At 53.6% G+C, this 22,487-nt stretch overlaps 6 protein-coding genes across 6 annotated transcripts; 4 read left to right on the forward strand and 2 right to left on the reverse strand.

Annotated features, from left to right (window-relative positions):
- Nucleotides 1-1,097: 1,097 nt before the first annotated feature.
- BROUX77_000201 (uncharacterized protein) lies at nucleotides 1,098-2,837 on the reverse strand (the record flags this gene model as incomplete). Its single annotated transcript, XM_073746502.1, has 1 exon — nucleotides 1,098-2,837. One exon carries the CDS (start codon nucleotides 2,835-2,837, stop codon nucleotides 1,098-1,100), a length of 1,740 nt encoding a protein of 579 aa, XP_073608438.1.
- A 3,303-nt stretch (nucleotides 2,838-6,140) lies between these two features.
- BROUX77_000202 (uncharacterized protein) lies at nucleotides 6,141-8,134 on the forward strand (the record flags this gene model as incomplete). The annotated part of the gene is made up of 5 exons (XM_073746513.1): nucleotides 6,141-6,725; nucleotides 6,785-7,648; nucleotides 7,706-7,748; nucleotides 7,799-7,954; nucleotides 8,016-8,134. The coding sequence occupies 5 exons, from the start codon at nucleotides 6,141-6,143 to the stop codon at nucleotides 8,132-8,134; spliced, it is 1,767 nt and encodes a 588-aa protein (XP_073608439.1).
- A 2,049-nt stretch (nucleotides 8,135-10,183) lies between these two features.
- Nucleotides 10,184-11,953, forward strand: BROUX77_000203 (uncharacterized protein; the record flags this gene model as incomplete). Its single annotated transcript, XM_073746524.1, has 5 exons — nucleotides 10,184-10,415; nucleotides 10,574-10,804; nucleotides 10,866-10,933; nucleotides 11,002-11,171; nucleotides 11,509-11,953. 5 exons carry the CDS (start codon nucleotides 10,184-10,186, stop codon nucleotides 11,951-11,953), a joined length of 1,146 nt encoding a protein of 381 aa, XP_073608440.1.
- Nucleotides 11,954-12,664: 711 nt separating this feature from the next.
- BROUX77_000204 (uncharacterized protein) lies at nucleotides 12,665-14,774 on the forward strand (the record flags this gene model as incomplete). Its single annotated transcript, XM_073746535.1, has 4 exons — nucleotides 12,665-13,599; nucleotides 13,670-13,824; nucleotides 13,877-14,082; nucleotides 14,160-14,774. 4 exons carry the CDS (start codon nucleotides 12,665-12,667, stop codon nucleotides 14,772-14,774), a joined length of 1,911 nt encoding a protein of 636 aa, XP_073608441.1.
- Nucleotides 14,775-15,973: 1,199 nt separating this feature from the next.
- On the forward strand, nucleotides 15,974-17,281 carry BROUX77_000205 (uncharacterized protein; the record flags this gene model as incomplete). The annotated part of the gene is made up of 1 exon (XM_073746546.1): nucleotides 15,974-17,281. The coding sequence occupies one exon, from the start codon at nucleotides 15,974-15,976 to the stop codon at nucleotides 17,279-17,281; it is 1,308 nt and encodes a 435-aa protein (XP_073608442.1).
- Nucleotides 17,282-18,057: 776 nt separating this feature from the next.
- BROUX77_000206 (uncharacterized protein) lies at nucleotides 18,058-19,908 on the reverse strand (the record flags this gene model as incomplete). The annotated part of the gene is made up of 2 exons (XM_073746556.1): nucleotides 18,058-19,757; nucleotides 19,842-19,908. The coding sequence occupies 2 exons, from the start codon at nucleotides 19,906-19,908 to the stop codon at nucleotides 18,058-18,060; spliced, it is 1,767 nt and encodes a 588-aa protein (XP_073608443.1).
- Between the last annotated feature and the right edge of the window lie 2,579 nt (nucleotides 19,909-22,487).

Below are 22,487 nucleotides of genomic sequence, written 5' to 3' on the forward strand. Positions count from 1 at the left end.
GGCTCTGCTGCCAGCTGGCGACTGCTGCCGGCCCTGGATTCACATCTTTTTTTAGGCTAATGCGGGTGCTTCACGACACTTGGCAATCACCACATCTGCCCCTATTCCTTCCCAGTGGAACAAGATTGATTTATTTGTCTCGTATCGCCACATGTCCAATGGCAGATCGATGATAAGGAACATCGACTAGGGCGATTTGGTGTTGCGTTTTTTTTTTTCCGTTTTTTTTCTCCTTCTTGTTTCCTTTTTTCCAGTTGTTTCCCAACACATTTTCCCAGCAACGAAATAATCCTCAGATTGCGCCAATGCAAAAAAAAAAAAAAACGTAGCAACCCTCTCAAACCCAATCACACCAATCCCGACCAATCACCTCCGGCAGGGGTTATGGTTACACAGGATGAGGGCTCGGGAAAGTTTGTGCGAACTAGTCGTAGTACAAACATCCGTCCAAAGTCTTCGCGATATAGCCCCCACGAGACTCGGATGACGCTGGTTCTGGGGAAGTTGCGCCAGGAAAAAACCATCTGGCTTTTGCTTGTATGCCGTTCAATTCGTGGAATCGCACACAATTCGCTATGTCGCTGTATCCGAAACCCTTAACCAACCAGTAATATCCGTCTTACCTGTCAGCACGTCGCTTAACTAACCAACTAACACACAACAAGCATCCTTAAACTATTGCCACGTTGTCGCCCTGAATGCCTAGAATCTCACAATGTGCATGTGACGTCGTCACTCGCTCCAACTTCACGCGTTTCCTCCCCACAGGATGCCCGCCTACTTGAGTAAAAGTGCACCTATCATCAGCAGTTCGCATCAGGCTTGTATATTCTCCTACCAGCAAAAAAACCTGCTAGACTGGTAGCGTTACATCACACACCACAATGAGACATCTCTCACTAAACATGAGACTACTAGATTACCAGCTGCAAGATAATCCGAGCGCCTCCCAAGAAACAAAAAGCGTCTTGTTAGTGCGAATCTATTTCATTCCGCATGGTTGCCATTCCATGATGCCACCACTAGTTATGTACTATAAGCGCCAATTAAAATCTCAATCCATGCCATTGCCACTAGTTCTATATTACCAAGGTTTCTCAAATGTTGGAAATTCCATCCCCGCTAGACACCTCTAGGCTTCGGGCGTATGCCTCCAGCTCCTGTTCAACATCTCGCAGCGTCGGTCTGTTATAGTAGTTGTCCGACCAAGTCCCCTGCTTGATTCTGCTTTCACGCAAATCAAGCCATTCTTCGGCCGCCTCGATCTCAGCCCTCCAAAAGTCTCTCGCAACACGCTGGACTCTATCCTCGTGAGCCTGCAGAGAGTCTGCATACTCGGACAAGTTCTTGACAACCATCTGCCCCTTGCGCCGGACGACCTTTTCACTGAGCGTGGGTCTTCTCCCGCGTGTGCATCGGTCAATCAGATCACGAATCGTCGGGGGCGCCAGGTCGTATTGGGGGAACTCGAGGTGTGACTCATGGGCATAAGACTGCCAGATGGCGGCTTTCTCTGGAGCCGAGACTCCTTCAAAGATGCACCACAGGACGCGTCCAAGCATGTATACTTCAGCATACTCTCTTTCGCCTTTGCTTAGGGTTAACCACGGAATGTGGTAGCCTTCGCCTGGGCTATGATACTGTTCCGACCTGGTCAGATTCTCCCAGTCTGGGACCAAGCGTGTCAATCGGTCGGCGAATCGCGTGCAGACTTCGGGATCGGCATCGTTGCCATCGGCCAGGATTCGGATATATTCGACAGCGTTGACTTCGGGCGGAGCAAATTCACACCACACACCTCGCTGTTCAAAGTCAACCATGACAATGTGATCGTCGTCGCTCAACAGGATGTTGTCACACCGGAGATCAGGGTAATAGAGGCCCATTGCTGGACTAGAGATGTGGGATAGTGCGCTGGTGATTTGCTGGGCCCAACGTATTTGAAGCTCTGGCGTCAGGGTCCCGGCCAGTCGACGTCGAGGGAGGATATCGCGAATGGTACCAGGGGAGTGGTACTCGGAGAGGAAGCCCATGACGCCACGCGAGCTGCCAAAAGTGCAGTCCTTTGTGACTAACTTGACAGGAGGACTACATATGTTTGGATGAGGACTCTTTGCAAGCGTCAAAAGCACATGCAGTTCATGATAAATGAACTTTGGGCAGCTCGTGAGTGCCTTCAAGACATATGTTGTACCGTCTACCTCCACGATGGCCACAGAGTCTTGGAGCTGCCGCACTACATGCACGCGACTGATATCCACAGAGTCTGGCAGAGCTAGTTCCGACGCCCATAATTGTTCAAGGGCTGGTACTGGGAGAAAGGATGCTTCTAGAGAGTACATGGGCACCAAGTCAATGGTTGCTGTGGCTGGGTCTTGGGGCAAATCCTTGAAAATGAGACGACTACCAAAGATTTGGGAAGTATACCAGGCCGCTGGATCGGGGATGCGCAGTGTCCATGCTTGTAATGCTTGCAGTAAATATGCAGCGATGCCGAGACGCGCGAGGTGACGGCAGTCTTTGGTATAAAAGGCAGCGCCGAGATCGAGGCCTGAACGAATAGCGGAGGGTAGTTTTGTAGCGCAAGGAATGAAGATGTCTAGGCGCAGAGGGGGAACGAACTCCAGGAAAAGAGGGTAAACAAGGTAGTGTGAGCCTAGGCCACCGGAGCTTTCAATGCGCCAAAGCGGTGAAGTTGGAGCGGAAAGATTGTTGTAGCGGGCGGCGGGGTTCATGAAAGATGAGCCCCAGTCCTCTATGTGAGCAGAGGAGACAGGCGGGAGAAAGGCCGCAGTGGGATAGATAACGGCACTAAGGGCGTTGATGTCTAGATCCATGACGACGACAAGCGGGTGGGCACAGTGTAGTTGTCAGAGTGAGACCCGGATGGACAGGAGGCCGAGTGGCTCGGCTTTTGTATTCTCAGGGTAGCGGCATTGAAGAGAGCCAGACTCTGTGTCCAACGCAAAGTTGAAGCCGTGGCGCAAGTGTTTGGCACACTGGGCAGGAAGAAGGGGCAGTCATAGTCGGGTCAAGGCTGAGCAGTTGCTCACAACGCGGAGTTGGAGCTAGCACATTGCGCTGCAGTTGCAGGAAAAGAAAGAATGTCAAGCAAGGCTTAGGATGACCGATCGATGATGGGGCCCGGGGGACAGACTCAGATACTTGACGAAGACTTGGATTGGTTAGTCAGAGATTCAGAGACAATGTTAGGAGTTAGTTGCACAAAGACAAAGTAAAGTGGGTCCCTTCCCTGTCGAAAAAAGCGCCCGGTTTGTAGATGCGCAAAACGGAAGGATCCAGGCCAGCGTAGCGGGGCGTTTCCCAACATTACTCCCCACCTGGGAGTAGTTACCATGCTCGGTCCTGCCTAGAGAGAGCAAGAGAGGGCATGGTCCTGCCGTTTTCAATTTAGGGCTGGCCAACCAAGCTCTGGCATCCAAGCGCAACTGCCAAAAACCATCGGTCAATGGCTTTGTTCTCGGTTGGCAGGTGGGGCGGAGCACTAGATTAGCCTATTTATGCAACGACTGTTGGACTTTGAGACTTGGACAAAAAAAAAAAAGAGAAATCGAGTCCTGATAATGTCACGTATGGCTTGCCTCGCCGGCTGATTCCGGCTCACCCAAAGCTGCAACCGACTAGGAAAAAGAAAATACTCGGCCCCGACATGTCCCCCCCTTTCTGCGCCACATTTGCTGCCAGTCACATGAACAGGCTGTCCGCCTCGTGTTGCCATTGGCGCTGCGCCAAAGAACCGGACATGGCTGTGGCTACCCAATATGCCAGGTAGTAGATAACGAACCAACAGACCGCTGTTGTTTTTCAGCGTTCCAGGAATCTAGTATTCTTTGCTTGACCCCGCTTGCCTGGGTTTCTTCCTTTCCATCTATTTTCTTTTTTCCTCTTCCGCATCTTCCTAGCCTCTCGGCTGGTCATTCTCACCCACGGCTTCCCTCTCGCCCCCCTTTGCTCTCTGCTTCCTTTCTGTCCCCCCCTCCCGCTAGCTCTGGCTTCCCGTATCCTGGCGCACCACCGGTGAACCTTTTTCGGGTTCCCTTGCACCTATCTGACAGCTTTTGGGTACGTGTCGCCAGCCGTTGTCTTGTCTCTCCTCCGCCAAACATAACACCGCATTCATTGTGCCACGCGCAACATCTTCAACTCTTCTCCGTCTACTTCAGCTCTGCGTCTTGCCTGCACCGGGCTACGATAAAAAGTGTGCATATCAGAAGGGCGTTTGTGGACTCTTCACCGGTTGCCTTTAGGATTCATCTTTTCTCTTGGCTTACTGGCCGATCTGGTTGTGCTTGTAAGTGGATTACAGGGAAGCATTCCTGAGAGGGCGTGCTCTTGATGACGACATATCAGTCTTCTCGTCTGATTTTCTCCTTCGTCTTCAATATAGTGCCAAGTTGGGGCTTATTGTCGATGACTGCTGCCTTGCCCCAGATCTTCACGTCTACATGACGAAGAGTTTGATTGTGGACATGTGTGTTCCATTCTCTCTCAATGTGTCACTGGCTTAGCAGCCGAACACACGTAGAAACGAGGAATACCAAGTGTTGCTTCTTTCAATGTCGTCACCACCCCTCCCGGCCTGTCACCTGTCGTTGATTCTCGCATCATACTGCTTCAAGTATACTCTGTCTCTCCCTCTTATGTAGCTCTTGTCGATCAGCCCTAACAGCTGCGCATGGCCATCATGCAAGAGAGCACATATGTCATCCGGCCACGGCAAAAAGCTCGTGCTGCACTTGTATGTTGACCTTGGTCACCGGACTTATGCCCACCAGTTTGTTCTCTTCTACCCCGAATGAAAGGAAGCACCTGCTTGCTCTCTCCTCATGTCTGGCCTGTCTCTCGCAGCCTGACAAGGTCTAGGGTCAAAGCCATTGACTGTCCTCTATGCCTGTCTTCCTGGTCTTGTCATGGCTTCGACAAGTGTACCCCATCCTTGAGAATTTTGGTGCAGATGTTTGCACATGGGTGACCTTTAGTTGTAACCATCAAGTTTTCACGACTGACATAGTTATATGTTACTAGCTAGAACCTTGCATTGAGCTAAGGTGCGCCTTTCAACAGACCGGTCGCTCCTGAACGGAAAATTCACGGCGCACTATCTTTTCCCCCGCCTGGCTACACCGACACCTATCAACTAGCCAACATATTTAGGGTCGCTGACCACCATGTATGCCATGATGCCGGTAAGTAAGAAAACTCAACACCTCCTTACATGCACAACACCCATTCACGCACTTCGTTCTCGCCTGCTTGTTATGGCTGGCTGTCTTTGAAATTGTTGGCGCCTCAAGGATAGCCTTTTATGTCGAGCCCACGCACTTCTTTTAGACTAGCCAACTACCTGATTCGACTTTGTTTGTCTCTACACGCCATCTTTGATACACCTTTTCCTTTTCGCCGGTATTGCCCCAGCTTTCTAATTATAGCCACTGGCTTCTCTTTACGTATATAGAACTCACAGACGAGCAAACGTCACTTCTTCGACTTTGCCGAGTGTGATTACGGCCAGTTTGTGGGCCCTCCATACGACGGTTTCTACCAGTATTTGGCTCAGCCGCAGAACCCTGGATTGGCATATGTTTTCCAGGGAGATGGAAACGTACAAAGTCAAGCGCCACCATTGAATAGCACATCTCATACAACCAATGACTTTGAGTACCCCCTACGGAAGCAACAAAAGACTTTTCACTCTGGGTATTCGTTTCACACTCTCACTAATACTGCCAATCTCCCCACCAACCTCTACACCAATCAGCCATCAATCTCAACGATAGCAGAACAAGCTTCCTTGTTTCAGAGGCAGCATTTGGCCGATGTTGTGTCTCAAACTGAGTACCAAGTTGGGCCCCATATCTTTAAGCCCTGCTATCCGGGGAGTAGTGAGACACTAGTTGGTAAGTTTGTCCCTACACGCAAAGTGGCGCGTTGCTTACAATGTAATAGCCGCCAGGCAACCGCCTTTGATAAACGATAGAGTCTTGGACCAGGGGCCCTATGTATCTCAACAGAATCTAGGCGTTCTCCAACAACCCCCATTGATAGCCCAGAATTACATCTCAGGGTGCCCATCTCAACTACTATCATATCACGCCTTCCAAAGCACGGATTCACTTCCAATGGGTAACGGGAAAGAAGCTTCAGAGACCTCCAATTCTCAAGTTGCCGAAGGAAGTGGATGTGTAGATACAACAACTTCTTTGGGATTTGAAACATTGCATATGCACCCGCCTCAGAACAGCCAAGTTGAGATCATTGACGGCCCTGCAACCATTGGTACTCTACCTGCTGGCGTCGTTCCGCAAAGCTACGCCGTTATTCAGACACCCTATGAACCTGCGCTAGCCCAAGACTACCTGCAGTCGAGCTCATCCCTCTGCCCGAGCCAACTACCAGACGTCTCTCCCGGATCCACGCCAAACAGGGATATTTTCACCGTTCCGGGCGGAGAAGGCAGCAATTGGGCTGTCTACCAACCACAGCCGCCGCAGATAGCTCACGATGGCTCCATTCTCCTTGGAGAAGTCCAGAGCAGTCCAGGCTCTTTGGTGTATGAGAGCGAGACATCCACAGACCAGACACCCCCGATCCCCCGCCGTACCCAAAGAACACGGGGTCCCTTTGTTGACGAGAAAATGAAAAACGACACAGCTAAAACGAGAAGGCTCGGTTGTTGTATTCGGTGCCGGATGCAACGTATCAGAGTAAGTCGTGGAATAATAGCCTAGTTCCGTGTTGGATATTTCATTAACATGTGATTTAGTGTGTGATGAAGGACGGGTCTTCCCAATGCGATACATGCACCAAGGCCCAGCCCAAAGTCTGGAGACTGCCGTGCGTCCGGTACAACATTACAGATATGCAGCTCTACAAGCCCACCGGGGGGGTTGAAAACCTTCGCTGGACCGAGCGCTGGAGCGATGTGGTGTTTGAAATCTCGACGTGGGCTTCGAGCACAGTCCGCAAGATCCGTATAGGCGATAGATACACCTCGGGGTTTGTCGAAGTTCCCGTTCGCGAGTTTAAGCCACAGCCCGGCGACAAGCTCGTGCGAACATGGACGACTCCCGATGGGCAAAAGAAGTCAGTGCCTGTTCCCAACTACGCCATCTGCGATCTGAAGCGTGCCGGGGCCGAGTTCCACAAGTATCTGGAGACTGGGTTTTGCGAGTGCTTTGAGACGGTGGCGAAGCCAGTCGATGACATGATGCTTCGGACATACAAGCTTGCATGGTCCATATACCAGGACCCAAATCTCCAAGAGCCGAAAAAGGAGGTTCTAGACAAGGCTCTCAAGCTGTGGATGTGCATTCGTCTCACAACCACCTCCCAGACCATTGTCGGCGAGGATACCCTGGACATGAGCAGAGACATTATGGATGAGACAAGCCCTATACACGGCAAGATTCCCTTGCCGCCCGTAATGGGAGCGCAAATCGACCTCATCCTGATTGAGACCATCCAGAAAAGTCTTCGCAAACGCCTGTTAAAGCTCCTGCAGGAAATGGCACGCAAGAATGACAAATCTACCTGGCTGGTGCTATATTTGGTCACCTTTATCATGCTACACAACATTGCCCTGATTACAGCACACGATGCGGGGTATGCCCAGAAGCACGGGTTGGAAGTGAGTCGCCTGCAATTCTTATCATGGGCTGGGTCCTTGGAGCTAACAAATCGACAGCGACGCTTTGCCCGCGAGAAAAAAGTCTCAGAGTATCATTTGGGTAAGAGAAGCCATAGCCGTCTAGTCGGCCACGCTGCTAACAAAGCCCAGGGGCCAACATTCTCCTCTCGTACTGGCACTACTGCTGCAAAGGGCTCTACCCGTTCAGTGAGGGGTGTAGTCAAAAAGAACTCGAGTCTCTGGCCGAGCTGGACGAGGGGGAGATCCGCTATGTGCGTGATATGAGAGAGTACATAAGCAACGAGCGTGAGTCCAGACTGACAGACAAATGATTCCCAGGCGTGCAACAGGACTAACAATAAAGCAGGGGATAAGTGGGACGAGATTCACCGGGCGGAGCAGTACGAGAATGACTTTTACTTTGTCAGTCAGATCTTCCAGAGGGGATGGGAGCCGGGCTCGACCAAGACCTTTACACATGTCTGAGTGCTGCCGGCCAGCACAAGAATGCGTAGCATGAAGCGAGACAAAACGTAGGGAAAGCAGCCGCGGGCTGGAAGAGGGAATAGACACATGGTTATCGTGCCATGGTTGGGCCAGGGCCGGGGCAGACCAGCGTGGACTTGTAGGTTCCGGCAAGTCGTTGCAGCTGTGCACATTGAGTTGACCGTCCAAGGGGAGAAAAGAAGGGTTGGTTAATAGTTGGCCTGTAGGCAACACCCGACATAATAAATTCGGTTTATTGGTACATGGTAGAGATCCCAAGCAGCGACGTGCATAAGAGCAGGCCTCTTGGTGGGGAGCTTGACCCCATTTGACGACCGGTCAGTGATGAGCCTTGGCCCTGGCTCATTTTGCCGGCGGCCAGACCAGAATTGTCCGCAGGCGACGGTAAAACATGTTGATATCAAGAGACCCTGCCGCATTCCTGGTCGCCAGGTCTCGGCGACTTCAAAACCTGTAGTGACTTGCTTGACTTACACAGGTAACAAACACCTGGAGGGCCTCTCGCCCTTTGTCTAGCCCTGGCCAATCATAGACACCGCTGCAATCGCCGTGTTAGTCACTCGTTGATTGATCGACAGATGCCGCATCGTGTCGTGGGCGAGGCTTCGTGTTGGTGGTTTATAGTTCATAAAGTCGAGCTTCACCTGACCAACCAACGCCCTCTATTGCCCTCCAGATCTAGTGCTTCAGATCAGTCTGCGTCGGTTCCTTTCACGCGGAACAGGAGTCGTGCCAGGCTGCCTGTGCTGCCTTTTATCTCGGCTGACCACTTGCGTTTTTTTTTTCCGAGACTCATCATGACTCGCCAGCGCGAGACTAGAACAGCAAAAGTAAGAGCAAAGAAAGCCTTGCCGGATTCTTCCCACCTAGTCGCCGACAACCCACTGGCTAACCATACCACTCCCATGACGAGCAGCCAACCAAATGCCATCTTGGATTGGGCGTGGAAATCCCGCCGAGCACCTTGGTGCATTTGAGGTTTTGGGGCCATGGTGGAAGCTTGTCATCCTTGCCTAGCCTGCCTACAATGCTGAGACAGGGATTAAGGGTCGTGTTGTACACTGGTGTGTTCTAGGTCACCCTTGTCCAACTGTGATTACTGACGTCAGAGAAGAACAGAAAGAAATCCAGTCTGCACTGTCCAGCAGATAGCACCAGGCGAGAAACACCAGCAGGTCGAACATAAGACATATGCACATGTATCCATGTAGAATCAAGAGCAGTTATCCCTGTTAGCGACCTAGATCCCGCCGGCTATCGAGCACCGAAGCCTCGACTAACGCACCAGAAACTTGCCGAACTTGTTGCATGGTACCAGCGGCGGGTGGACGAGGGGTGAGGCGTGGAAAACAGGAAAGGAGTGCCGGAGACTGCTAGGCAGAGAGGAAGAGCAAAGGCGGGGCGCAAGGGTGCGTGAGGAAGAGACGAGTCAGGCTTGTATGAGGACCGCCTGCTCCCCTTTCCATTACTCACTATGGCCTTAGACAAATCTAACCCGACCGAGCCCCAGCTTGACCTCTTGGCCAACACCCTCATGAGTAAGGGCCGTAGCGGAGATCAAGCTGTTGCATGCTCCAGTGGATAAAAGGGCAAACTAAAGCGAGTCTTGTTGTACATATAGCCTCGATAGTCTCCCCTCGTTGTGTTCTTGGTCCTTCTTTCTCACCACCACATTGTCTCCGTTCCCCATAACACCTAGCTTGATCAACAAGTGCTATTCATTTGATATCCCTTCCTGTTCGGCCAACTGAGCAAATCGTGACACCCAGCAGCTTATATAAAGGCGCTCTCTCGCCGCCTTTTACACGAGTCTGTGAATCTCTCTTTTACCTTTACTTGTCCACTCATATCTATTCCCGCTCCCCCCATCCCATCTTCTCAGCTCTTTGCAGTCTCTCTTGTTTGATTTCTTATTCATACCCACCCACACTCCCTTCCTCGGCCTTGTTCAAGGTGCCGAGAATCTGCCCTGTCAACCGCTCCAGGCCATACTGAAATCCCACGATCCCACGGGCTCTCTCTATAGTCATGCCTGCGGAACTCTTCGACTCTGTTGTTGGCAGTGCCTCTGCTGCCTTCACTGCTCCTTCTGCCGTCCCTGGCGTCTTGGGCCCTGCAAGTCTGCCCGCCGGGTTCCCGTTGTCCTTTGACTCTAAGCAGGTTTGGACAGGCTCGGACTTCAAGAATGACCAGTCCTACATCCTCCAGCTCTCGCCGGAGGACATTGAGGAACTGAAGAGTGCTTTGAAGCACTACAAGAGTAAGTCCCAAGAACCCGGACAGAGTAACAGTGCCTAGCCAAGGGAATCTTTGTTACCTTTGTCTTCTCTGTTCCACTCCCACTGTTACCTTGATCAGTTACCAGAGCACAGAAGCACGTCAGACTTTGTTCGTCATACTAATCGTTGGAACCCATAGCCTTGGGACTGGGTCCGAACCTGATCTCACCTGATTCGTTCCCACTGCCCATCCTGGCCCCAAAGCTACTGGGTATTAGTGAGGATCTCCATAATGGCCGGGGATTTGCGCTTATTCGTGGCCTTGACCCGAAAGACTTCTCCGTCGCTGACCTCTCGACTATTTGGCTGGGAGTGCAAAGTTTCATTGCCAAGGCCAGAGGTAGACAGGATAAAAAGGGCAACATGATCGGTTTGTGTACCCCCCGACACGCCCAGGCTTATCCGAGTCCCTTACTCACACATAATAATAGTACACATTATCGCCGACAGCAGCTCCGCTGTCAAAGCTGGCCACCATCGTCACTCGAGATCTGCCATTGTAAGCCCCTAACATCCCCCCCGCCCGCCTTGGCTTCCCACCTGCTTGGTACTGACACTCCATGACAGACGTTCCATACGGAGGAAACCGGAGATATTACCAGCTGGATTACTCGCAGCGCAGCTGCTTCAGGTGGCCGCTGCATTATTGCTTCAGCCCACAAAATCTACAACACTATGGCCTCAGTGTCTCCTAGCATGATCCGGACTCTCGCCAAGAGTGACTGGCCCTTTGCGCTGTAAGTCAAACCACTACCCGCCATTCTGGTACTAGCCCCTTGGGAAAAAAAACACCCTACGTGACAAGGTCGGAAGAAGGAGAAAAGAAAGAACAAAGGCCTGGGAAGACGGTCTTTGCTTGGCAATCCTAAGCACTTGGTTGCTTTTCAACGCAGGTTGTCGCCCGAAATCCTTGAGACAATGGTCAACTCTGCCCAGGGACCCCTGATCCTTGCACCCATGTTCTGGCCTGTCCGGTATTGGTTATACAACCCGGGCTTCTCTCTCTGGCTATCGCCTTTTGCTTCCCACGTAAGAAATCCAGCGCAGCTAACATTTCTTTTTCACACTGCACAGCCCTCATTTCCAATGTCGTCCTGTCATGTTCTACCGTGGCGAGCGCCTGATCATGAACTTTGGCCGCGCTGCCCTGACAGGCAACGCCACCCACCCCCGGCCAGCCAGTCTGCCCTCGCTGACGCCGCAGCAGCTCGAGGCTCTAGACGCCGTCGAGGCTGTCGCCCAGGCCACCCAGCTCGAGATCCAGACGCAGCCTGGCGACATGCACTTCATCAACAACCTGTGCGTGCTGCACCGCCGCGACGCCTTTGTCGACGGCAGCGAGCCGCCCACCCGCCGCCACCTGGTCCGCATGCGCCTGCGGTGCGACCTGCGCGGCTGGGACGTGCCCGCTGAGCTGCGCGGACAGTGGGAGGAGGCCTTTGGCGAGAAGCGCGATCGGGTGTGGCACCTGGAGCCCATGCCCGACCGCTTCTTCCCGCTACGCATGTATGCTAACTAGGTCTTTTGGGTCCGATGGATTGCTCTTTGTTTCTCTGCAATTGTTTTGCTATTCTATGCATCTACACTCGAGTTGGGTAATTGGTTTGGGGGTTTAACTTTATGGTGGGATTAACGGTCATGGCACAAGATTTGGTTTCTGGTTTTTTTTTGGTTTGTTTTTTTTTCAAAGACTAGATTGGATATTTACACGTAAATGCACCACGCAGTTCTTATATACATGACTACGTCCACATATACATATGCGCCTGGACTTTATGCCATGCCCGAAGCCAGCTATCTTGAGATCTGATCTGAACCAAGTGCCAGGATTCAAGGGTTGGCTACGTCAGGGTCTAACCTCTTTTGGGACTCAACAATTGGGTCACGTGAAACCGCGTCGGTACTACATATCAGGGGCTACTTGGACAACAGAGCCGCCTCCTGTGAACTACCAGCCATTGTTCTCTTGAAGACAGCGTTCACAGGAAACAACACCGCCGTTGTGCTTAATAAGTAATTGAGCCACTCTTTATCCCTCCTTGATTGCCGCCGTGGCCTCGACTCAGCTGCGCTTCGGATACTTGCTCCGACGAGGAAGCTGAGGCCAACCCCACTCCCGACGTCATCCATCCCGGCCGCTGCGTCTATTTCTAGACTCGCGCCACACTTACGGACACCTTTATAGTGGACCTGCCGCTACTGGGGTAAAACGAACCAAAACCGCGCGCCAATGCCGTCCTCGGGAAGTCTGACCCCGTCGGGCAGCGCCGGCCGTAAAAAGGGGCGCAACTCGCCGCGTGAGGTCTTCTCGGCCGCCCGGTTCACAGACTCCGCCCCGAGCCAGGGGCTCTGGCGCCACCGGACTGCACGCAACGCCGTCTTTGCTTTGCTCGGAATCAGCCTTGCGTTTGTGATCCTCAAGCAGGCATACATTGACACTTCTGGCCGTGACTACATCAGCACCCTGGTCCAAGAGCACTCCGCCAACGGCTCCTGCCACTGCCCGCCGCCGTCTGCGCCCACTGCGACTGTCCCAGACTACTTCCAGACAACACCCGAGCTTTTCCCTGGGCCAACAGCCACCGGTAAGGCAGCCTTCCTCGCACAGACCATCTCGTTTGACCCGCTGGCCACCACAATCTATGAGCCGAACGCACCGCTGCAGACGGCTCTACCCATCTCGGGCATGCCCGGGGGCGACTCGGGAGGTAAGAACCAGACTGGGGCCCACCGGCCGCCCGCCAACATCTTTCGCCTGATGGGCAACCTGTCGCCGTACCAGCCGGCCGACGGCTTCGGCGTGCGCGAGTACCCGCTGCCCAGCGACGCGCGCATCGTGCAGCTGCAGATGCTGTCGCGCCATGGCTCGCGCTACCCGACGACCGGGTCCGAGGTGGCGCTGTTTGGCGAGCGCGTGGCGAATGCGTCAGAGTCGCTGCGGGCGTCGGGCGAGCTGGCGTTTTTGAATGGCTGGAAGTACGCGCTGGGCGCTGAGATTCTCGTGCCCAAGGGCCGGCAGGAGCTGTTTGAGTCGGGCGTCCTGCATGCCTACATGTATGGGCAGATGTATGACCCGCAAACCAAGATCATTGCGCGAACGACGACGCAGGACCGCATGCTGAAATCGGCAGAAAATTTCATGGCGGGTTTCTTTGGACTGGAGTGGTGAGTTGCGCTGCAAGAGCCATGTGGCACTTTTTTGTTGGAGGAAACTGGCTAATACGTCTGGTCCTAGGGCAAATAATGTTACGCTTGAACTGATCATTGAAGAAGCTGGATTCAACAACTCGCTTGCAGGCTACATGAACTGCCCCAACGCTAATGAAGAACGGGGCGGCGTGGAAGCCCGCTCAACCTGGGTTGATATCTATCTGCAGAACGGCAAGTATAGTCTTTTAGAGCTTCTGATCACCGCTGTCGCTGCTAACATGTTTACCTCTAGCTACATCACGGTTCAAGTCTATGGTCGAGGGGTTTGACTGGACTATCAACGACACATATGCAGCACAGACTCTCTGCCCTTACGAGACTGTAGCTTTTGGATCGTCCAAGTTCTGCGAGCTGTTTACGTACGAAGAATGGGAGGGCTTTGGGTACTCTCTCGATCTTGAGTTTTCAGCCAGCTCTGGGTTCCAGAGCCCTACCGGAGTAAGTCTATTAACTATTCATGATGTATTCTTGTTCTTGAGCATCACTGACAAAGTATCACCCTGCCTGGTTTCCAGCGTGCTATTGGCATTGGCTACCAACAAGAAGTCGTGGCTCGCCTGAAAAACAGCACCCTAGACTACTCACACTCGCAAATCAACACCACGCTGGACTCCTCGCTATCCACATTTCCACTAAACCAGAGCCTATACCTAGACTTTTCACACGACTCCAACATTGTCTCGGTGCTTGCAGCCTTTGGCCTACGCCAGTTTGCCGACCCGCTCGACCCAACCCGCAACCCAGGCGCCCACAACTTCACCATCGCGCAACTAACCCCCTTTGGCGCACGCCTCGACATCGAAGTCATTGAAGTGCCGCACCCGATCGCGGCCGACCGCTCGGGCTATCTCGACGAACACGCGGCGGGCGGCGGCAGTGTTACGCGCTACGTGCATTTTATCCTCAACCAGCGCACGATTCCGCTCGGCCTGAGCTTCGACAAGTGCGGGGCCGATAGAGTCGATGGCTGGTGCGAGTTGGAGACCTTCCTCAAGGTGCAGAGCAAGATGGCGGCGGCTGCGCAGTACGATTTGGCGTGCCATGGCGAGGTCGACGAGCAGCAGTTTGGAAAGGTCACGGACGGCGTGCCGATTGCCCCGGCTGCAACTGCGCCTGCGGCTACGGCATGATCCAGGCGAGCCGTCTATTTTTTAATCTTGTTTTGAACTTTCTGTCTACTGGTTGTTGCGTGTTTTTCTTTGTCTTCGCTTGCTTTTGTTCTTATATACTGCGTCATATTTACCGACAAAAAGGCTGTCTTCATGTGTCAGGCAAACAGCACAAGCATTTGCGAGCAGTCTTTATCCGATTGAACTTTTACAGACCGAATGAGTCAAAAGACAGTGATGCGATGAAATATTTCACAAGTTGTCCACATGTATAAATACAGAGAGCACCTCCAGTCTTTCTTTCCCAACTCTTGCCCTTTTCTGAATCATTCTTCCCCTCGCGAACTCATGCGTTGCATCTTTTTTTCCTTTTCATTCATTCATTCGTTTTTTCTTTCTTCCTTCTCGTCATGCTCCTTTAGCAGCTAAACTCGAAGCTCAAATCTCTGCTAGCCGCCGGCCATGTACAAGTATCCAATAATCGACTAGTTACTGGTTGAGTGTCACTTTCTCAGCTCCACATGCAATTGTGCTAGTCACGCTCACGACACACTTGAACACGGAGACTTTGTTTAGTAAGCTTGAATTGTGAATCTATCACAACGATGAGTACATTAACTGAATCTAGCCGCTCAAGTCCTTGGCGTAATATTGAATACTCTCAGAAGCGTCTCGATGAACATCAAGGCATCTGCCCGGCGCGTTTAAACCAACGCCATGATGTCTCCTATATTCACGCTGCGGCTGTAAAGTTGAAGAGGGCTTTTCATGTGCTTCTGTCCTGAGCAGCAGAAGGAAAATATTATCTCAACAATAAAACCAATTCACTCGCTCACAAAATGAATCATGTGTTGGACTCTGTGAATTTGTCTCCGTAGATTTGAAGATGTAGGGTTAGCCTGGTTGCTCTGTGTAACTTGACTTTTCCCAGCTGTGTCACAGCCGATGGTCTTGGGAAGTTGCGGGTTGATAGTGTTAATTGGATTTACCAAGCGCGGCTACTTTTCTCACTTTGTGCCTCTTCCCCCCAAAAACAGATTAGAAAGTGAAAGAACTACCCCAGAAGCAGCAACCACGGCTACGATTCCTGTCTTGAGGAAGGCAACTACCACTAGCGATGCCCGCCACGTTGGTCTTGATTTTGCCACGAATTTCCACACAAAATGCAACTTCCGCATTTGCTTTTCTCCTCCGCTTCATAATTGTTTACTTTATTCCACATGAGTCCGACTCCGCCAACGACCTCGGTCTACTGTGTTTCCCGTTTTTCTCCTCTTCGGACCAGCTCTAGTTCTCACGGAGTTCAAATGGGCAACTCGACCGTTACACCAGAGCCGCTGCTGCCTTTGTGGGCCGGCTCCCTCCCGACTCCGGATCCCTCACCGATCAGCCACATCAGCACGACCACGCCCGAGGTTTCCCAGACGCCCAGCCGGGCCGCCAGCGGATCGTTCGCGTCTAGTGGCCATAAAGACAGCCTGGACGCACGATACGCCGCCTGGAATAGAGCCCTCGATGTCTTCGCGGTCAAGCACTTTTGGGATTTGGGCGGCCACGGCCAGATCGCCATTGAAGAGCTCTTCAAGAGCATACAGCAGGGCCAGAACCAGTCATTGCCTGTGATTGCTGCTTGGTACTTTACCCTCAACGGATACTTGCAACAGAGCAACTCTGCGCTTGAGAGCATCCACGTGCCGCTGCGGTGGCAGATATCGTTTGATGGCGATCGATACCTACGGCTCATGATCTTGGAGAGCGGCATCCCGCGAAAAGAGGTCATGTGGGTATACTGCCAGCCGCCGCAGCAGAGCCAGAATAAACTGGACGGTGGCCAGCCAGCTACGAGCGACAATTCTGGAGTGAGCCCGGATAGAATACCGCTTGCTCATCCATTGCTTTCCTGCACTGGTGGAGGCACTTTTGGCGGCGCTGAAATCCAGCAAGAGCAATGGTATATAGCTATCGAGGAGGTCACCAACAAACTGAAAGCAACCGCACCGCAAAATATCGTGCAGGTTGTCATTGCCTTGGGCGCTTGCAGCCTGTGGCTCATCTGGGACCCCAGCAGTCCACGGTTCCCGCCATTGTGCTTTAATCCGACCCGTATGGATGGCTGGGCCGATAGCTACCGGGTTGACCCGGTGTGGGGCTTCTCATGGTACCTCGACAAGAACTGGCACGCGGTCCCGCGACCTGCTAAGACGGTTGACACCTCGGGCGAGATTCTCTCGCCTGCCTTTCTTGGCCTGAACCACTGGGTTAATATGGCTGGCGGCTCCGAAGCGCAAGGCGGAGGGTCACCGGGCCACGAACTGAACCGCTACAGCCTGCTCAGCATTGAACAGAGCATTTTGCAAATGCTCAATTTCCAGTCGGCTGGGATGGCTGGCCACAGAATGTTCATGAGGCAGCATCTCAATACATCGGCATGGGAGATTGGAGAGCACAAGGGTGAGTCGGCAGCAGATTGGGATATAAACGAGTGGCAGGAAAACAGCGACAGCCAAGTTGTGGAACTATCAGACTGAGAATGAACATGAGACGATATGGAAGCAGTATTGATGCAGCTGCGAGTACGGGCTCTTGGCTAAAGTTGGAAATATTGACAAACTACCTATGGAAGAGAGGCTTAGGATCTTGGTTACTTGCTTCACGAGCTCAGGTCTGAGGGACTCGGACTTTTGTACGACCCTACACTACAAGTACAGGCGTGAATCTGTAACCCTAGGGTAGAGGTGTGTGCATCACAAGTAAACCCTCACAATGAAGTTGGATACTTGGTTGTTCTACAGTCACTTTTGAATTCATTAGACCACATTGTGTTTATCAAGAGGACATGGAAATATCCCGTTCATGTATTGGAATATAAGCAAGCAAGACTCAAAAAAATACGAGTTGCAAGAAGAAACAAGACTGCTGAGAGGTATAAATGGCGTTGACTAAACAAAGCGCACCGATAGCGAGAAGGTGGAACGAATAGAGATGAGAAAGAAGAAAAGAAAATGAAGTAAAGTGAAGGTGGTGAAGGAAAGCTTCAACAATCTTTTTTTGGTGTTGCTGAAGACTAAAGATCTTGTAGAGAGTCGGATTAGAAAGGACATCAAGCAAAGGATAAAATACAGACGCTTCCCGGCTTGGCGGGAGTGAACGAGCAAGGGCCAAAGGAAATAAAAAAGAAAAGAGAATAAAATGTAAGAGGGCAGACGCGCAGAAAAGCAAAGAAGCAGATTTTGAGTTGTGGAATGGAGACAGTCAACTGACGCAGACAGACAGAAAACAGCTCTAGTCCATCAAAAGCACTCGTCTAGTCTCGTTTGGTGATGGTGTCAGCGCCGCCGGCCACAGGCGCAGGCCCGGGAACGGCACCAGCCGAGGCTCCGATGCCGGCGCTCGTAGTGGCGGCACCGCCCACGGCGGTCGGGGAGGCGCTGGCGGTGGACGAATTGGGGGCCGAGCCGTTGGAGTCGGGGCGCCCGCTCTTGGACTGAGGCGGCGAGCGGGCGGCGGCGGGGGTGGTGGGGCCGAGGATGCGGGTCAGGCGCGAGACCTTTTCGGGCTCGGCGGCGGCAGCGGCAGCGGCGTCGCCGCGATGGCGCTCCTTTTCAGCCTGTGACGCGGCGGCGAGGGTGGCGTGCTGCGGGATGCCCAGCTGCGGGTTGGCGTAGACGCCGTCGAGCTCGCCGGTCTGGGGGTAGTCGGTGGCGGGGGTCCAGGCGAGGTAGTCGCGGCGCACCTCGACGTAATCGTAGGCGTACTCGCCGTGCTGGTCGTCGTCGGTGCCAAAGAGCTCGCCGTCGTGGGTGACGCGCAGGTGCAGGCCGGGAATCAGGTCGATGCCGCGGGCGAGGATATACGAGACGGCAAAGGAGTAGGCCGAGGCGGCGCAGATGTAGGCGAACTGCTTGTACAGGCGCGAGTAGACGTGGTCGACCCAGCCGCCGTTGACGCCAACGTTGATGCCGTCCAGGGCAATGACGTTCTCCTCGGCAAACAGGCCGTTGAAGAGCAGGCCGATGATGCCGCCGACGGCGTGCTCGGCGAACACGTCGAGCGAGTCGTCAATCTGCAGCATGTACTTGATTTTGGTGGCGAAGTTGCACACAATGCCGGCGACAATTCCCAGCACAATCGACGCCCACATGGAGATGAAGCCAGACGCAGGCGTGGCAGCCACCAGGCCGGAAATGGTGCCCGAGCACCAGCCGACCATGGACAGCTTGTGGGACAGGCGGAAATCAAGGACAACCCAGGCCATGCCGGCAAAGCCGGCGGTCAGGGTGGTGTTCCAGCACGAGATGACGGCGCGCAGGTTGGCGCCAAAGGCCGAGCCGCCGTTGAAGCCCATCCAGCCAAAGAACAGCATGATGGTGCCGATCATGACCAGCGAGATGTTGTGCGGCCGGTAGTTGCCCATCAGGAAGGCGTTGCGGCGGCCCAGCACCATGGAGTAGGCCAGGGCCGACATTCCGGAGGCGATCTCGACGGGGCCGCCGCCGGCGTAGTCAAAGACTCCCCACTTGAAGGCCCAGCCGTTGGCGTTCCACACCCAGTAGGCAATGGGGCAGTAGACGACGGTGGCCCAGGCAAAGATGAAGACCATGGCGGGGAACGCGCGGCCGCGCTCGCAGACGGCGCCGACGACCAGAGCACCGGTCACGGCGCAGAACATGAGCTGGAACCACGAGTAGAGCAGCGACGAGACGAGCGGCGACCCCTGCGACGGGGCGCCGAGCACGTGGCGCAGGCCAAAGTGGTGCAGGTTGCCGATGAAGGAGTTGGAGGCAGTGCTGCTGTAGGCGAGCGAGTAGCCCCAGAAGTACCACTGGAATGTGAGCACGCTAAAGGACATCATGACCACCCACAGCAGCGAGAGGGCGGATTTTCTGCGGGCAAGGCCCGAGTACAGCAGGGCGATGCCCGGCACCATGAACATGACGAGGCATGAGGCGAAGAGGATGAACGACGTGTCGCCGGTGGTGTACCACTGGTTAAGGTTGACGAAGCCTGGAGAGAGCCGGGCGCGGGATTAGCATTCTGGCGCGTGGGCATACGGCCACGGGGCGCGCGCGGTGTGGGAGGCCGACTTACTGGGATCGCCGCCGTTCTCGCCCGTACCATTGTAGGTAGTCGGGGCGCCAAAGTGGGAGTACGACATGATTGGGAGGGAGAGTGGTGAGTGTGGCGGAGAGCCGAGAGAGGCGCAAGCGGCAATGAGAGTGCAACGGGCGGCAGAATCAGTCGGCGCACACTACAAGGTGCAGGAGGGCCGGATCACGAGGAGGCGATAGGGAATACTGGATGCTTGTCCCGGGCAAGAGAGCCGTTCTGTGGCAGCGTGAGAGCTGGGCCGGACGAGCGAGAACGGGGAGAAGAAAAGCCAGCGGCAGCAGGCAGAGGAGAAGCAAGGCGCACAGAGAAGAAAGAAGAGAGAGGCAGAAAAGCCAAGGCAACTATAGGGTGAGACGGTGCGTCCTACTTGTATATAAGGCGGATTTTCCCAATCGAGACTGGGGACTTGTTCTGACACTGATTAGCTGGGACTGGGACTGGTATACAATACCAGCTAGCTCGCTGGCCCATGGCACAAACGTCGAATTGCCCGATCAAGACCCGCGGGGCGTACCAGTTCCATGTGGAAGTTTGTATGTACATACATACTGGCGCCTCTGTTCTGTCCTCTATCGGCGATGGTCCAAGTACAACACAGGCGGAAGAGCGCAGAACAACAACAATAGCAGGGGTGCCAAGCATAGATAAGAAGAGACGACGGCCATGGGATTCGACACCCCAGAGCGAGAGAGAGAGACAGAGAGAGGCCTTGATCCCGCTGCATACACGCCCCCCTCCCCCCTGCTCCCTTTCTCTTCTACAAGGCGTGATGCTTGGGTCTTCTGCTTCTTTTCCTTATACAGCCCAGGCCAGTTGGTTTTTGTTTTACAAGCAGAGAACAGGCCCGCGTTCATAAATACAGCCCCTCTCTAGACTCGAGATGCTCTCTCTGTATAAAAATCCTGGCTGAAGGACATTGGACGACCAGAATCTGCGATGCAGAAAGCAGAACAGAAAGATTTTCTCCGAGTGCCTTGTCTTACTAGAGGGGGATGGCCATGGTGGCAAAAGAAAAAAGGAATAAATAAAGTTAAAAAAAAAAAGAAAAAAGGGCTTGGGGCCCATTCCAGACTGGTGAGAAGCAAGAAGAAAGACGGCCACAAGGGCGTGTCTAGTGTCTAAATGCGGCTAGCTAAACGTATGTATGTACATACATACATACATACATACATACACGCATAAGCTGACGGCACCGTGGCAGTGAAGGGCTTCTGGAAGAGCCAGAGCCTCTTTGCTCCGCGTCGCAGATATCGCCGACGCAAGTCGCCGCTGAGGTTTTGCAGCCGCTCTTGTGAGTGCTATTCAGTCTGCCGGCAGCACACAACAAACAAGCCTGCGATATATCCAAGAAACAGACAGACTGGCGTGTCCCCCCCCCCCCCCCCCCCCAAGGCGTGCCTTGGCCTTGCCGTCTCCATCTGCCCGTCCTTGGGGCAGTGACACCATACAAAGCACACATGTATTGTATCCAAGTAAGCCTTAGACACTCACCACCACAACCCCCTTAAAAGCCGCCGACACCCAGACGCTGGAGCTGAAGACCAGACCAGACACTCGCTACAGCCACACGGCCTGCGTCCATATCGCAAGCCAGTGTGGCCCCGTCCGTCTCGCGCGCCGCGCGCTGCTGCCCCGTGCGTAGTGCGCCGATAACAAGCCAGGAGCCGCCTTGAGCCGTGCAGAGCACCCGCGCAGGGCTGTAGGCGGCCTGGGCCCATGTTTGTTTTGCAGGGCCTGGAGTCGCGTGCGTCTTTGGTGCCGAAAGGCAGGACTTTTTTCTCTTCTTCAACGGCCGAAAGTGGGCGTCGCATGATGTGTGCTTTGATTTGGGCGGGAGTTGGATAAAGGCCAGGTTGTACCAAGATAATATACAGGCACGAGTCTGGGGAAAGACACAAAGATCTCGACATGTCCTCGCCAGCGGCCCTACGATAACACCGGCTCGACTGGAATCAGCTGTGCGTCAAGATGCACACTGGACAGACACAAAGTTGAGACGAGCCCGGCGTCTTTGTCCCCAGCACAAGCAGCAAGGCCGAAACCTGCCAAAGCCGGCAAATAACATGTGAGCGAGCAAGAGCTGGCAAGGGTGACCCTCGTCGGGCCTCCTCTGGAATAGTTAGTTGCAAGTAACCGCCGGGAGAAGACACTCAGTCGAGAGCACTTCTCCCCCCCAGGCCCGAGCCCTGCTGCTTGTGCGAGAACCGGCAGTTTTGCTCGGCTGCTTTTATCAAGATCTAGAGAATAGCACAGGACGCTGTGCGAGACATCCCAGCCGTAGCCCTCCAGCACCCAGACTATCAACATACGATAGCTAGTTACAAATATCTCACTCTCCCACACTCTCGCGGCTCCATCTTCCTCCTCGTCTTATCAACTCTTCTGTTCCTTGCACCCAGAATCCCAAACACCGGCCGCTCTGTCTCGAAATATCGATTGGCACTCCAGTTCCACCAGGATATCTTATCAGAGCCTCCCCAGATTTCCCCCTTCCCTGTTGTTTTTCCCTCCGCCATGTGCAGCCCGGCCAATCGGCTCGCTCCATGCCTGCAACCTCTTAGCAAACCATTTGTCCATCGTCTTTGGTAAGCTATCAACGAGCCGCTTGTTCCCCTGTGCATAACG

This window comes from Berkeleyomyces rouxiae, assembly GCF_048999995.1.
Source record: "Berkeleyomyces rouxiae strain 22BRR77 chromosome Unknown BrBRR77_ptg000001l, whole genome shotgun sequence".
Lineage (NCBI taxonomy): Eukaryota > Fungi > Ascomycota > Sordariomycetes > Microascales > Ceratocystidaceae > Berkeleyomyces > Berkeleyomyces rouxiae.